The 17,667-nt window shown below is 35.3% G+C and overlaps 1 protein-coding gene across 1 annotated transcript in view; it reads left to right on the top strand.

The window, feature by feature from the left end:
- Positions 1-1,923: 1,923 nt before the first annotated feature.
- htra1b (HtrA serine peptidase 1b) overlaps positions 1,924-17,667 on the top strand; it is a 50,093-nt gene continuing 34,349 nt past the window's right edge. The window contains 2 exon segments of the mRNA XM_051915318.1: positions 1,924-2,537; positions 17,023-17,125. Of these exon segments, the coding sequence (XP_051771278.1) occupies positions 2,078-2,537; positions 17,023-17,125 (563 nt within the window). The 5' untranslated portion in view covers positions 1,924-2,077.

The raw sequence follows: 17,667 nt of genomic DNA, 5'->3' as shown, positions 1-17,667 counted from the left end.
TAATAGCTGGAAGCATCTGACATCTCCTACGTTAAAGTGGATATATTGGCATTAACACTTGAGGCAAAAAAATACACCAAAATAAATAAAATATGCTCCCAAAATTCAAGATATGGGGCCAAAAAAAATGTATAAGTTTATCTTTAGAACTTATGATATATTTATATCAAGCTATTTTCCCGAATATCAGCACAATTCCAAATGTGAAATTGATTTTATATAACAGTTTAAAGTTAATAATAAGTGACATTTTAGACACAATATTGTCAACATTGTCATTTTTTGCTCTGTTTTGCACACACACACAGCAGACCTCAGAGAAACACACAGTGGTGTATTGTTGTATGTATGAATCCGAGTTTTTGAATGGATAGGTTGAGTGAATAATTCAATGACCCATTCATAAAGACAGCCACTTGTTTCGTTCCTGAATGAATCAGCTGTTTTGAATGAATCAGTTGAAAGAATGATTCAATGACTCAATCATTAAGACAGCAACTAGCCACCAACTACTGGTGGTTTTTGTTTCATGTTTAAAATTATCGTTTAAATTTTCCATCATTTTATAATCCTATTTTCAAAATAACCCCGAGATCTATCAAAAACATGTTAATGTATTTATTTTTAACTGGCATAGTGAAAAAAGTGCAGTAAGAAGACATTTCAGCCCATAGCTTTCTCATTCTTTTGTCGACACATAATTACAAATTGAGATGATCTTGATCAAGACAGTTACTGAGCTCAGTTCTAGAGAAATCTTCACACAAAAGAATACAAATCACTAAGTATTAGCAACTGTGGTAGCCATAGCAAATTCTTCTATTTCTATTAATTTCGCATTTTGACCCCATGAAGAAGTCATGGCTTCAAATTCCAGAATACTGAGATAGGCACAAATATTACATGCTGCTTAGGATCAGTAAGCATATGAAGGAGATCCACTCCCATAATGCTCGAGCAACACCCTTCAGATAGCTGCATGTGAGGACAGCTTAGACCTGCAACTCTGTGACAGACACTTCTAAAAATTCTGTACTGCATTTGACCACAATGCTAAACACAAGTTCATGAGTTTGGATCAGTGTTTGGCCTAAAATGACTATCTTACAAATTTATTAACCAGATCTTTAAAGTGTAGAGTATCCAGCATGAGCCTGGGTTTGATGATAGCACCTTAGATAACAAGTTGACCCCGTAAATCAAACAAACAAAACATGAAGAGCGTTCCCATGCTCAAAAATGAAAATTATGTTGTCATTTATTCACCCTCAAGTCACAAAAAGAGATGTTATGCAGAATGCCTGTGATAAAATATGGACGTATTGCTATGCTCCAAAGAGGACTAAATTATTATATTTTTTAATTATTATGCTTTAATTAATATATAAATGTTATATTATATAAATATATATTATATATACATTATATAAATGTTATATTATTTTATGTTACCCATTCTTCCCCTTTTTTTTTTACTGTTAAATATAATAGGCCTACTATAGCCTATAGATTTATACAATATACATTAACTAATATAATGAAATATAATACAATGTTAATTATTGCAAATATAAGTAACATACACACGTTCCTCTTATTTCATATAACTTTTACTAAATATAGGCAACTCTAACTGAAGAAAATTTTCAATCCTCTGTAAGCCGGTTTCAGAATGTAGACTTTGGGTGGGTTTTTCTTCTTCTTCTTCTTCTTCTTGGTTAAATAAAGTTTCCTTGACATTATATAGAACTATATATCACTCAGCAGGTGTGCATGGGATTTGTTGCCACAATATTTAGACACATGCTTGAGGCGTGGCCTCTTTGTTTACCATTGCGGCCCGTCCCACCACACCGTTGACGTCATACATACCCAACCAATCGTCGTTGCTGTTTATACTCCCCAGGCTTTATAAAGTCTGTCATTGAGGCGCAAGATAACGGGCATTTGACAGCACAACAAACTCTGTCAAGTTTACGTGCATTATTTTAATCGTCCAGTGACGTATTCCACAACGTAGTTAGCCTACTTGAAGAGATTTTACTTGAAAGGTTTGTTATTACAGATTAATATTAAAATGCGTCTGTGGGTTCTATGCGTGTGTGTTATTCTGGTGCCTTTGCTGTGCGATGCGCGTATCTCGAAGCGTTATGTGATCGGCTGTCCGGAGCGCTGCGATAAGAGTCTGTGTCCGCCCATACCGGCCGACTGTATGGCCGGAGACATCCTGGACCAGTGCGACTGCTGCCCAGTGTGCGCGTCCGGCGAGGGTGAGCCCTGCGGCGGTACAGGGAAACTGGGAGACCCGGAGTGTGGAGAGGGTTTGGAGTGCGATGTGTCCGAGGGGGTCGGACAAACGACCACCGTGAGGAGGAGAGGAAAGACCGGCGTATGCGTGTGTAAGAGCCCTGATCCCGTTTGCGGCAGCGATGGGGTGTCCTACAGGAACATCTGCGAACTCAAGACAGTCAGTAACCGGGCGCTGAAACTCCAGCAGCCGCCCATCATCTTCATCCAGAGAGGAGCCTGCGGAAAAGGTAAGACTGGCGCTCAAAACGAAGGCTGCCTATCTAGATGGAGTTTTGGGGCATTGGAGTCTCAAAACATTTTGACATTATCTAGGTTTTGACGGTATAACTAGTAAGCTGCCTACAGAGTGTTATTATATCAAAACATAAGCCAAGCTTACTAATATTGTGAGTTCGCACCCAAGCTTGGGCTGCCAACATTGTGAACTTCTTAACACAGCTTCATTAATTGTTCTCTTTAAGGTTTTTAGAAACCATCTTCTTATCAATAACTTTTTCTGCTGTATAGAATGCCTATTCTTGGGTTTATTTATGGATTTTAGGAGATAAAGTTATTCAGATCAGCGTGTTGGTTTCTGGGTTCAACATGTGACAGTGTTTATACAATTATAGACAAGAAACAAGAAAATAAAAAGTTCTCTGAGGAATTAAAAAAAGTTCACTTTTCTTTTGATAAGTGCACTATAAATCACATTGCATTAGTTTAATGATGCAGTGATTTAGTCTGCAGAAAGTCAAAGCTATAGCCAAACCACACAATAGCATTTTAGACAGAAGATCAAATTCACTCCATTCCATAAAGTCTAAGAAAAGTGTCTGACATTCCCTAATGCTTATATCTCATTATCCATACATACTTTAAAAATGTGTGACTTTAATTGTTAACTTCGTCTACTAAATAATTTGTTTAATTTAACTTTATTTTCCACCTAACGAAAAAAATTAAAGTGCTGTCAAATTCTCAGGATCTGGAATTGCGTGATTTAAACTGGCTCCTTCTCAAGACAGTAAACACAGAAGCTTATTAGATGTTGCCAGTTCGTCTGAAGCCCCATTACCAGGATTTATTCTTGGCACAGGAAACATACTGGAATATAGTGCAAAAACACATCCACAGCAGATAACCGCACAAGGAACCAGAAACCTTACCAGTAAGAAGAGTCAGTCATAGTTCATCCAGATTCTCTTGGAATTGCAGAAGGAAAAGTAAATTCGAAAGAAAGTTAATGTTTTAAAACAGAGAGTGTGGTCTCCATAAATCCAGTGCTTCAAAGAGATCTGGCCCATCATAACTCAGAGTTAGTTGTTTAGTTGTTCAGTATATAAGAATGGAATGGAGACATTTCAATCACCAAACACTTCAAAGAGCCGTTTTCCCCCATATTTTTATGCATAATCAAAGCATAAATGCAATCAAAGTTGTAAGCACTTTCTAAAGCCTACACAGTGTTTAGAAACATTCAAAAGGTATTCAGCAACATTATGCTGCCATCTAAGACCATTTTGGTGAGTTTCTAAGGGTGCCTACAGAAAGCTTTGATGAATAAGATCTGTTATGTGTTTGAGAAAAGATCTGGGGTAGTTTGAAATCAAGCAGGAAAATGTCAAATTAGATCTCTGGCAGCACAACTTGACCTTTTTTTGGTCCTATTTGGTCAACTATTGAAACAACTATTTACCTATTTGGTCAACTATTGAAACAAGTTATAGGCAGCAGACAGCACTAGGTTTTGTAACAGATCTGTAATGTACTTGTTTTGTTCATCTGAACACTCTGAACAAGCCTCTTCCAATGTGATTAATTAGGTGTTACCAAGCCTTTTTGGACATAATGATTTCCAAATCAAGCCTGGCGCTGTCTGTACAAATCCATGTAACTCGGCTTTCTGCGTCTTCCCTTTGGCTCATTAACGTTATCACCTCACCTTTGTTCCGGTCACCATTTGACTGGCCAAAAATAGCGTTATACGCCTAGTGCACTCGAGTTCTGCTCAAAAGTTCATCTAAGATCTACAGCCAAAACTCTGTTTTTACTCAGTCAAAGCTATTACAGCAAGACATCTCCCATCACATGTCATCTACATCTGGAGTTCTTGAGGCTGGACATTATCTCAGAAACCTATTCTCTGAGGATCCAGATCTAGGTCAAATTTTACAGTCTTTGAGCTGTTTTTCCTTACCCACATTTTTAAAAGACATGAACATATGGGTTGGTTATGCCTTCAGTGCTGGGTTGTAACTGTTTACACGTAATCTGGATATTATGTTTTAAAAAACATTTGTAATCAAACTACTTTTTTATTGATTACATGATTACATGTTATTCTCACAATAGCGCAATGATATTATTTATATTTCCTTGATTCTCCCTACTACTTAGGGCTGGGTATTGACACAAATTTCAAAATTCAATTCGATTTCGATTCACAAGCTTGCAATTCGATTCGATTTCGAGTAAATTCGATTCAATTCAATATTGATTATTTTGGATATATATAAGGAACAGTACATGGCAAATGTTCTCAAGGAAAAAAAATCTCTCAACTAATGCTGTAAGCAATACATGGGAATCAGTTCTATATTACTATAATATTGAAGGTTAAAATTAACTGATTTGTATACAAACACTTAAATTAGTGGAAGTTAAGGAAGTTTTTATAATAATAAAGTTAAAATACTAACTTTACAATTATGTAATTATATACTCCAATTCGTTTTTTTTAAATACATTATTTAAAAGGTGGCTGTTATAAAAACTTGACGGATTTATTCAAACATGCATTAAATATTGAAGAACATTATAAATTATAACGAATGTGTAATATGGTGCATATTTAGCAAAATGCTATTCTCTAGAGTTCAGTTTTATAGCTGACTAACGAGTTATGGTCACTGAATACGGTTTCTGAGGTAAATGTCACGTTACGTGACATTGCTTACAAGCTGTTTTATTGACGTCTTTCGCGTTTGAAACACTGATTGAGCTATTCCGTGAGACAGGATACGGATTACGGTAAGTTGCACTGTATCTTTGAACATACTTTTGGGTATTCATTCATGTTTATTTCGCGCTGTAACTGGTATTAAAGCGGAGGAGATGATCCGTTCACGCGCGCTTCGCGTTGCCGCCTCTCTTGATCTGAGGCTACAGCCATCTGTCTCGCCACATCAAACAGCGCCAGAACGGTTATTTTTTTGAATTTCGTAATAAAATGGACAGAATTTGAAATCTGAGACTTTATTTCATATCAAAAGTAACAAAGCACAAAGCTTATTGCCATTTATTAGATGGGAAGAGCGCTACAATGTTCTATTCATTCATCAGCTGAAAACAGACTAATCTATTCTTGGGATTTAAGAATCGATATCGGTTCGTAAGAATGAGAATCACTTAAAATCGAGAAATCGATATTTTTTACCCATCCCTACTACTACTATACTTCTTTTTTATCTTTTAAATTTTCTTTTCTAAAAAAAACCTACTGCTTATATAGACCTTATGTAGCCCCGCTCCTTTTCAGCACTGCGCTCATTGTGTTGTCTTCCGGTTTGTATTTCCACAGCATGAAGGTAAGATCTTACAATTTTTTGAATTTTTTTGAATTATCACTCATTGAGTCATTTAACCATGTATTACTGTCTTTGGAAGGCTTTTGTCTTTCATACACATTAAAATTTACAAATTCTCGTCAATTCATATTTATGACATGCTATGCAGGGATTCCCCAACTTTTTTGTCAGCTGAACCTCTTTGACCTAATATATTCACTTGAAGTACCCCCTCAGATTTGAAGGTAATAAGTTAGGTCAATAATAAAATTAAGTCAATAATGGGGTGTAGCGACATCTCGTCAAGAAATTACAGTGGCTGTAGCATTTCCATCGTAGGTGGCCATTATTAAAGATTAAGTGGACATTTGGTCACATGACATGAAGGTAAAAGGTTTTGAAGGTTTTGTTGTTGTTTTTTTTAAATGATTTATTTTAATTAAAACATTTTATGATTTAATTACTTAATAGCTTTTCATTAAACTCACAGACCCCTGCAGTTCCATCACGAACCCCAGACTGGGTAACACTTACGTTATCCTTACGTCAATGGGTAACCCTTAACAATGCTTCATGTTGTTGATAACAAAAAATGGAATATATTTTCTTTCTCTATGTATTTTTATATCAATATGGTACAAGATTTTCCTTTTCAAATCAAGGTGATAAACAAGTTAGGTAATCAAAAAGTAGTCAGATTACGTTACCCTAAATGTGTAATGTGTAATTTGGAATCAATAACCAACTACAATTTGTAATCTACCCAGCACTGATTGCCTTGTGAACTTAGAAAAACAAACTCCCTTAAGGGTGCAGTATGTAATATTGACAGCTAGTGGTTGAAATGGGTACTGCAGTCCAAATTCAAAATATTGGATAGAGTTGTTTCCCCCACCCCCTCCTCCTCAGACTCGAAGCTCACGCAGGTTGCCAGTTTGAGGACACACAACAGGAATTTTATGAGTTTATGAGTTGATTTATCTGCATTTTAATATGCCTCTGGTCATAGAGCTTTTTAGATGGATGGCGAGGCTTTTTAGTCAGATATAATTTGCGATCTCTGACCTAGTTTGTTTGCTGGCTTCCATGGTTACAACTCTGTTTTTTTTTTGTTTTGTTTTTCACCAATTGGCAACCAGGGGTGTCGAAATACTATTGGATAATACACACAGATCAAAACAAAAACGGACATTCCAACACAGAACGCACATTTCAAAGAAGAATAACTGGCTGTAGCATTGTTTTTATGAGAAACAATTATATGAACTTAGCATTTTTCCTAAATAACTGCAAACATATTATGGTATTTTTATGCTTTAATAGTCAAAAAATGACATACAGCACTTTTAAAACACATGGGGCTTCAGATGAACTGGCAACATCTAATAAGCTTCTGTGCTTACTGACTTGAGGAGCCAGTTTATATTGTTTCTCTAATATTTACCTTTGGTGTTTTTTACACATTATATTCTTCATATGTCATACAAAGCTCTTCACTGACACTATTGTGTGCTAGGTAGAAAAGTACACTAACTTTTTTGGATTAGGATAGCATAGTGGATAAGGAACAATAAAACCTATACACAAAGGGCATTTGAAAAGTAGCCTGATAAATAAATGACAATAGAATGGTAAAAAATGTTCAAACCCCTTTATATAACAACAACTTACATAACCAACTTCTGGCACATAAAAGTGCCCATAGTTGAAGAAACACCCTGGTGTCAACGCCCGTGTGATGAGAGGACTAGGGGTCTTGCCCAAACACTTACATTGTTGTACGCCCAAGTGATCCATGAAGGACATATGTGTGATATAATGTTTAGAAATTCCCCAAACTGAAAAAATAGTGCATTTGGCTTTAATTGCTGACAGACATCAAATTTTGAGTTAATGGGTGATTTAATGAGCAAGAGGATCAGTGCTGTGGATTTTCACTGACTACACTCTAAAAAATGCTGGGTTGTTTCAACCCATGTTTGGGTCAAATATGGACAAACCCAACCGTTGAGTTTACAATTTGGTTTGTCAAAATGGTTTGTCCATATTTGACCATTTTTAGAGTGTACATGGAGTTTTTACTGCAGAAATGACAGCAAAAAAGAGTGTCTGTCTCAAAATGAAGTAGAAGTAAGGGTGTTATACTGCATAAAGCCAACACACACTCTCTTTGGTTTTCCCCAAGTGCTGAGTTTGCATCAGCGGAGGAAATGCATACCACAAACCAGTCTCAGATGGTGGCATGCGGAGTATAAGAACTGCAAAGAAAGTTGAAGAATCTTATGTCAACAGTGCAGTTCTGGGATCAGGCAAATTGCCACTGATGTGGAAAAGGGCAGATATGCTTTAGGAATGATTTACCTAATGGGACCAGTGAGCCAAGACTTTGAACTTATGGTTGCCAGATATTCCATGACTAATAGATATAATTTTAATCACTTTACAGTAAATTTAATGCCCCAAGTATAAGACAATTTAAGTCAAGCATCACTATTACTATTGTTCATGTTAAGGGTTAGTGATCTGAACAATTCCATATCCGGCAAAACCTTCCTATTTTCAAGAAGACATTATAATGTATACAAATTTGCAACAAACTCCTAAGCACTAAAATAACTTATAGCTGCAGAGCTGCAATTTTAAGCATATTCTGTACACTATCTAGACAAACCTTTTTTTGTACATGGCTGAGAGGACAAAAACAAACATGGTCTTTGTGTCACCACTTTTGCTTTTGGACGAGGGCCTCTTTGTTCTTAAAAGCATATTTCACTTATAATCATAACCTTTAACACTGTGCTCTTGAAAGATGAAAAAACATGTGGCTGCACTCATGCTACTGCTGGTAAGGAATCATCTCTCTCTGTTTAAGCCAATAGGATGTGACCTACTAATAGCACACAAACGACATTACATCACAGCTGTCTTTAAGTCTATTTGCAAGCCTTCCTACTATAGCTGGCACAGGCAGCGATGACATAGGCACTGGAAGTTCACATAAGGGCTAATGACATTTGCATAGTGCATCTACGACAGTTTTCCCAAACTGGCCCAAATTTCACCTGGAATATTTGAATTCTGAGTTTCCACATGATTCATAACTTGCAAGCTGTAATCTAAAAAACATGTTCAAACAGAGTCTGGTGGCCATCAGATACCAATCATGATATGACAAACAAAACATAATAAAATAACTGAATTTAACTAAAGAGTCGACCGGATTAGTTTCTAAATGTAAACATTTGTGCCAGGATACTAGCTCTTCTTTCACAACAAGTTAACACAGGTTAAATTTGTGAGGATTATGATGTCATTACAATGCTATATCAGCCTATTACATAATTTACGAATATACATACTGGTTGAACGGTTTTGCTTAATACTGAAAAAAAAAAAAAAATGGTGCAGAATTTCAACGTGATCTCATGAGAATACGTGTGTATTTTTACGTAAATTGTGGTTCTAACACACGTTCATTTACTTACGTTTTCATACACACAAAAACGTACAACATTGGCGTATTTAGAGGACTAAAACGTAAAAATACTTACGTATTAACAGCAATAAAAACGTAAATCATGTAACGTAAAGTGTGAATGTATATGCATTCCCATGTATTAATATTAAAATCGTGGCTTTAATGATTTAATGTTGTTTTTAGTCGAATTTATTGAAAGCAGTTTACTCATCTACTTAAATAACATTTCTGTTCGTGACTTGTGCTGCTCGTTTCGGAGGATTGCATAATGTTAAACAAGACTACAATTTAAAACCTTATGAATAAATTTTCTGTAATTGTTTAACCATTTTGTAATATTTAGTTTGTTTGCTGTGAGACACAGAAGGCGTTTTCTCCTATGCAGTGACTGACAATACAACCATAAGATACACCAAAACACAACATAAATTCACAAATCACATCAATTTTATTTGTTCGCTGTACTCCATATCTTTAGAATCCATATGTTTGTAAGGAACAGATCCAAATTCAGCCCTTTATCCATCGATCTTCATTTTGATTCTCAGCAACAGCGACCATCACAGTTAAAGCTTGCGCTCGTTATGATTCAAATTTGAAAGTAGCGCCACCCTAGAGAAGTTACGACATGGTTTACGGCACTGATATCAAACGCTCATTGGTTCTCACCTGCTTCGTCACAGATTACGACATGCCGAGTTTCAGTGGATTGACATTTGAAATGAGTGTCGCGCCTTCACGGAGAGAAGCCGGATTCATCATATTTTCATGGATTAATAAGTTAAATTCTGCTCTGTACCCTATAAAAAACTATTACCGCCAGAGAGGACTGTGACTGGAACTCATCATCATTTGAACTACTTTTGGTACCACTTTTGACATTTTCGCAAAAAAAATAAATTATTGTGATTACGCTTGTTTGTCTGTCATTCTTTTATTTATATTAGTATGTAGTTTAAAGAAATGGTTATGGGTAGGTTTAGGGGTAGGTGTAGGATTAGTGGCTCAAAATATCGTTTTGATGTTATATTTTTACTAAAATTGTCATTTTCCTACACATTTCTGCCCATTATGTTTTATTCTTTTAACATTCTGTATAAAATGGGTAGGTTTAGGTTCGGGATGGGGTTTAGAGATCTTACATTTATCTACAAAACGATAAAAGGGAAATTGTACATATATCTTTAAGACATGATAAGATTCGTAAATATTTTACGTTTTTTCGCTGTAAAAAACGTATTTTTACGTTTTAGTGCCATAATTACGTCAATATTGTACGTTTTAGCACCTTTCTAAACGTACAAAAATATACGTTTTGTGTCTTTGAAAGTTACGTATTAATACCTACGTATTAACAATGAGACCAGGCTGAGAATTTACAAGAAAATGACAAGTAAAGGCATGTTCACACCAAGGATAACTCTATAAAGATAACTTTACACTGTAAAAAGTAATACGCTCTACTCAATAAAATTGTGGCAACAGATTACAAGCAATATTATTAATTAAATTCAACATATAAGAATTGAGTGAGAATTAATCAAATTAATTCCTTAAAAATCAACCATTTAAAATGTATAAAATTAGCAAACACCATTACAAAAACCACAAACTGACCAACTAAATGAAACACTGATCACCATAATGGCGACCAAACATTTTCAATAAAATCAACATCAACATCTAAACCTCTGTTAATTCATGTGTTTCTCTTTCCTTCAGTGATTTTACTTGTCCTCAATGTTGGCAATATAAAATAAAGACTTTTTAATTCATTTTTGAGTTCTTAATTCAACTCGTCTGTCTGTTATTCAGATATTTTTGTTTAAGTTTTACTTAAATTTTACTAATTTTAAATGGTAGACATTTAAGGAATTAATTTGATTAATCCTAACTCAATTCTATTTGTTGAATTTAATTAATAATATTGCTTGCCAAAATTTTATGGAGTAGATATAGCGTTACTTTTTACTGTGTAATGATATCTATATTAGCATCCACAACAATGCACAATATTGTTCTGTTTATTCTAAGCACGCACTTCATGTCATCTGCCGCTTTAAATGCTCAAGCTTTTAAAGCAGGATGGATTCTGATTGGCTGTCAATGTTCTTATCATTCATCTGCTGGAAAAAAAAAATCATTCTGAAAGTGATTCCAACGATATCGTTTCTCTGTGCTGTTATCGTTATAGTTGTGGTGGACTCTGCTATTTTTTTATATTTAGAACGATTTTTAGAACTTTATCTTTATTGTTATCGTCCTTGGTGTGAACAGGCTTTAACACTGAATTAAACATGAAATTTTCAAGTAGAAAGACTAAAATAGTATTTTCTTGTTAAACATACTCCAATTGTCTTTGTGTTATTGACAGCTTTAGAAAAAATCATTTTTACAATGTATATGCATTATGCCCTTTGTAATTTTAAATGGCACATCTTGTGCGACCAGGGTTATGATTCATAAATTATACTCTATGACTCTGGATATCGCTATCATCCAACATTAACAAACAAAATATTTTAATGTTCTATTATTTTATTTTCATGGTACAGTATTTGCAAAAAATGACTGACTTTCGTAAAACTCATTAACCTAAAAGTAATTAAATGAAGAATTGTATGATAAATAAATTTACATCTAACCTGTGACTTTTAATAATATGGTTTATTTTTGCTATTTTTGTTTTGGCTATTAATTTTATTCTTTATACATGCAACAGATACAGTTGCTTTACACTAACAAAGGAAGAAAAAATAATTTGCAGGGTGTTTGTCCAGGCTTTGTGTCATTTGATGCAAAATTATGTTTCATTTTGAAATTATATGAAAATCTAGTAGCACAGATGTGTCCAGCTGTTTTCATAACAGTGTAATCAGTAGTGTACTGAGAGAGGAGTCTCTTTGGATATTCCCACAGTCATTTTCATTTCAGAAATTCAGTGGCTCTGTGTCCGGAAAAATATGCTTTTTTATACAAGGTGATAAGTTTTCCTCCAGATGGGTAATCAAGGACAACAGAGCAGAAGGAATGAGAGATCAGGAGGCATTTATCTCTGATGGTTGAGAAGTTTTCATATGTTAACTTTACCTCATTCACTACAGATTTGCTTTCCACTCACTGATCTCATATATAAATATAGTAGAAATATTTAATTATATTATCTAGAGTAGATCAGTGTTTCCACCATGTTTCAAATCAACACATCCCTTCCAACATCACAACTCTTTTATCATAATTCAAAGTTTCCCACTTGTAAATACAACTTCTCTTGGTCATTCATTCTTGGAATTATGATATTTCCAACTCCACTTAAAGGGCACATAATACATAAACCTTGTTAAAAAGAAATGCAATTAATTGTATTGAATGTGCACTTGTTGTGTACTCAAATCTTAAAAGTATATTTTTAAAGTATATTTTAAAAACTACTTGCAGGTAATATAACACTAATGAAATAATAATAAAAAGGGTACTTAAAGAGAGTGCACTTTTATCACTATGATTCTTAAAGGGATAGTTCACCCAAAAATGAAAATTCTGTCATCATTTACTCACCCTCAAGTTGTTCCAAACCTGTATGAGGTTCTTTCTTTCACTGAACACAAGAGAAGATATTCTGAAGAATATGGGTAACCAAACAAGCCCAGGGCCCCACTGACTTCTATAATGGAAGTCAATGGGTCCATCAACTGTTTGGTTACCGACATTCTTCAAAATATCTTCTTTTGTGTTCAGAAGAAGAAATAAATTGTTTGGAACAACTTGAAGGTGAGTAAATGATGACAGAATTTTCATTTTTGGGTGAACTATCCCTTTAACACACTTAAAAAAAAAAGTGCACTTTGTAATAATGTCAAATTAAACATTTAAAAGTAGCCTACATTTAAAATGACAAGTTCTTATCTTGATGTGTCATAAAGCACATGATAACACATGGTATTAATTTTAACTGTAATGTGTTTTTTGATATGGCATTTTAAACAAAAAGTTTTTAAATGTACTAAATTGCAACTTCATAATTTCAAATGTGTAATTAAAAATATATTTAAATACTTGATAAGTGACAATAGAAATGACACTGAAGTATATTTTAGTTTACCATAAATGATTGTCAGTATATTCAACAGTACACTTTAACCATATTTCAAAGACAAAATAGAGGTAATTATGAAATTACATACATAAGTTTAACTTAAGTGGGTACTTAAAAAACACTCTTAAGGCCTGTACACACCGGGACGAATATCACGTGTGATTATCGCCGACGTTTAACGCCTCGTGATTAAACAAAGGGCGCCAATGTGTGTGAGCACACCAACGCGAAAAACGGCAGGCGTAAAATGTCATTTTTTAAAAAAACGCCTCGGGTTAGTTTTTTTGGTTTGACGCGCCGCATTAAAAACTGGCCGACCAATGAGATTGCCACTTTTGTTCACGTGCCTGGAGCTGCTGAAGTTACAGTAAAACGCGACTTGGTGGCGCCCAAGCACAAAACGGTCTTGCCGAGCACACATTGATACCAAGACAACAAAGAGGAAGTAAGTAGACGAGGAAGACCCCTACAAACTATGGGTGCTCTGCCAGTTCTTGGCCACACCAATAGATGTGTATTATATGCCATTTTATTTCTGTATTTTTTTTTTTTCTGTAGTTTTTTTTTCCCCTTAAACATTCAAGAAATATAGTTAAGAATGTCTATTTCATAAATATGTTTATTTGCACTACCGTTCACTTGCACTACTGTCATTGTCTTATTTGCACTACCGTTTCTGACTACCATCTCCTCATGTCATGTATACGCCATATATGCCATTTTATATCTGTATTTTCATCTTATTTAATTCTATTAATATCATAAATATGTTTATTTGTACTACCGTTTAGCACAAGCGCCATATACTGTCAGGGAGTGAATTTGCACGTTCACTCGGCGCATTGCCAGTGAAAAACGCTTGGGTATGAACACGAAAATCGTCTCGAAAAACGCTGGCGATAAGCGTGTTGCGAGATTCGTCCCGGTGTGTATAGGCCTTTAAGTTCAACTGTAAATAACATGCAATTAAGTGTCCGAAAACATTCAGTTTACATTTAAGTATGTTCTTTTAAATTATTTATTCTTTTTAAAAGTATGCTGAAGTGTACTTCTTTTTCACAAGGAAAGACATCACAAAACAACATAAAATATATAACAATGATACAGTGAGCCGTCTACATAAACAGCATTACAAGGCAAATGATTTTCACATTCTAAGATACATTGGCTGCAATCGAAATAGCATACTTCCCTACTATATAGTAGATGAAAAACAGTATATGACAAAAGAAGTACTCATAAAAAAGTAGGCAAAAAGTACCCGTTTGACCTACTACTTCCACTGAGATTCTGAAGTGTGCATACGATGGACACTTTATTATCCCATGAGGCCATGGGAGAGGATTTGTGTATGGCAGTGAAGCGATGTAACTGACGCTAGTAGGTCACATGATAATGACAACATGACGAATGTAGAATGTCCGGATTACGTTCTACTCACATTCATACTAGAATGTACTTTTTTAGCGGTCGTGATTCTTATTCAATATAAGTACCTACTCAAGAGAGTATGTGATTTCGGACGCAGCCATTGTTTTACTCAACCAGATGCTCACTAGGTTTTTGAACAGAGCGAATTTGTGAAATTAGCCAAAAAGAGTTTGAACTCCTAATGCCCACTACCAGAAGGCTTTTGATGAAATGTTATGATATTTTCTTTTCAGTTTGTTAATGTATCACTTGCAAAGAGCAGATGTCCATGCGGCCATTTCCTGACCTTTTTCCCCATGTCCCTAAAACATATAGAATCATTATTTGTACTTTTCACATAAAACATGACTCTTATGTGGGTTGCATAAATGTTACATTTTGTGCCAGTTATGACATAACAAACGAAATGTTCTCTCGCTTTAAACGTGCTAAACCCTCTACAGATGTGGAGCCATATTATGAGGGAGGAAAAACAATTCCATTATCAAGATTCCAGAGTCATGATGGGATGTGCTACAGGGAATGGCAATCAGTTATATAAGCCTACAATTTTTTTTAGCGGCGTGCTTCTACAATAGTAAAATGTAGTTCCTATTTACAACCAATTTTCAACTTAGAAGACTAGGATTTACTCAATCTCCCAGAGGTTGTCAAGTATCATTAAGAAAAGACATTTCCCATGAAGTTAGCATCTGATATTATTCATAATACCAGACAAGACAACAGAGTATATATATGATTTGTTAATTCCACACTAATGTTGTAGGCGGTGTTTGATTTGGCAAGCCCGCAATGGTGTTTTACCCATCTGTGTTACATTATAGTAATTACTCTCTTTTATAACCCAAATATTCAAGCATCTCCCAGAAATGAAAGAAAAAAAAAAAAAGGTCATAAAAGTTTTGGTGTTTATCACCGGGGATTTCAAACAGTGGATACATACAGATGTACCCCAGACCTTCAGGGAAGAAACAAATAGCACGCTACCTAACATGGACAAGGGGGCAGTGCAGATGTTGTGAAAGGAGGGTTATGCAAGGTAAAAGATAGTGTTACATGTGCAAAGTTATAAAAGGTTTTGACTCGAAGCCAAGTTTTATAAGCACTTTCTGACTTACTGTGACTTTAAGGATGCATCATAGCCTAGACAAGTCAACCTCTGTTTCCCAAAATAATCACATTTGTCTCATTCATTTTGCTTTTTTATAAGCAGTTTTAGGTCTGCTGGTGTTTTATGGAATAATTCTAGTTTAATAGCTCTCTCCAGTTCCTGTTTGAGATCAGCTGAGGTCTGTGGTCAAATATTTTTGTATAATGTTGTCTCCTAGCAAGACATTCCTACATAGCTGTGCTGGTTTTATGTTTTTCACAGCACACTAATCTTTCTTTCCTCTTATATAAAGAAACAATTTCAATTCAAATCAATATTTCACGTCCATTTATTTAATTATTTTGTAAATACTGCAAACTGTAAAACATATTTTTAAAACAACTGTAAAACAATTTACAGTAAAAAGCTGGCAGCTGTGGTTGCCAGAAATGCCAGACGGTGTTTCTGGTGTTACGGGATGCCTGTATGTTTTACAACATATAACTGTATATATCATTAATTGAAAAAATGAAGTGAATTACCAAAATCTGTGTTTTTCCGTTGGCTGTCATGTTGAAATGGAAAGTTGCCTGAAATGGAAACTGTGATAGTCTTTTCTTCCCTATTGTGATGTATATCTGAGTGAAACAGCTTCTTGAAGAAGAAAAAATGGTGAATTGGTAAAAAACGTGTGGTTTTGGTAGGCACATTATAGCTCCACAGCGCCATCCTTAGGGTGGTGCAACCTCAAGCGTGGGCCATGGACCCTATACTCTGCCCCAGGAACGCGATAGCAATCGTAAACTAGGGGGGCCCGCTTCCCCTAACTTGCACTGGGCCCTGCCCCATGCCCCAGGGATGGCCCTGAAGCTCCGTGCACTGAGGACCTTGGTGTACAACTTCCTGACACCACTGGCCCAATCCATAATCCAGTTTTATAGAATAAATAATGATTAGAATTAGAATTATCTTCAATTCAATTAAAAAATAATTGGGTTAAATTTAACACAGTTTATTTGCTGTACCATACTGGTATAATCTGACTCTTTGTTTTCCATGTGTTCTCCAGGCCACGAGGACAATCCAGATAGTCTCCGGCACAAATATAACTTCATCGCTGATGTGGTGGAGAAGATCGCTCCAGCTGTGGTTCACATTGAGCTGTTCCGCAAGTATGTATCTTGAATCACATACTCCATTAATCAATGATCTTATGTCTCCTAGAATCAGGACTATCTTTGGGTCTGTTCAAACTTGTAGTTGATTTTCTTGGTGCTTTTGGTCAAAAAGAAAATTATACATTTAGTTGTGGTTCACTTAGAGTTCACACTGTCATTTTTAGCACCGATCCTAAAGATACAAAGCTTTTATGACGCATATTTTGTGACGGATCTTACTGAACATCCAACACAATGCTGTGTGCTGGGCTAAATGCACTCGTTGTATGAACAAACATTGTTGGTATTTTACCAGCTGAGAACTTACAAAGCGATTATAAAAATGTGTAAAGGAGTCAAAACAGCACCAGGAAATCCTCCATTGCACACAAATGAAGATCTGCTGCCAGAAGATGGCATTTCCAACACCTGTACTGAAGTTACTGAACTGTAATGGGCAACGTAGCTCCTATGATGAGAAAAAACAGGTAATGCTTAACATTCTGTCCTTTTAAGGGTCGCATCTTGTGATATCACATTCTTTTTTTGGTTTGTTT

The sequence above is a fragment of the Ctenopharyngodon idella genome, chromosome 12 (genome assembly GCF_019924925.1).
Source record: "Ctenopharyngodon idella isolate HZGC_01 chromosome 12, HZGC01, whole genome shotgun sequence".
NCBI classification, from domain to species: domain Eukaryota; kingdom Metazoa; phylum Chordata; class Actinopteri; order Cypriniformes; family Xenocyprididae; genus Ctenopharyngodon; species Ctenopharyngodon idella.
This window is presented reverse-complemented; position numbering and strand designations above follow the sequence as displayed.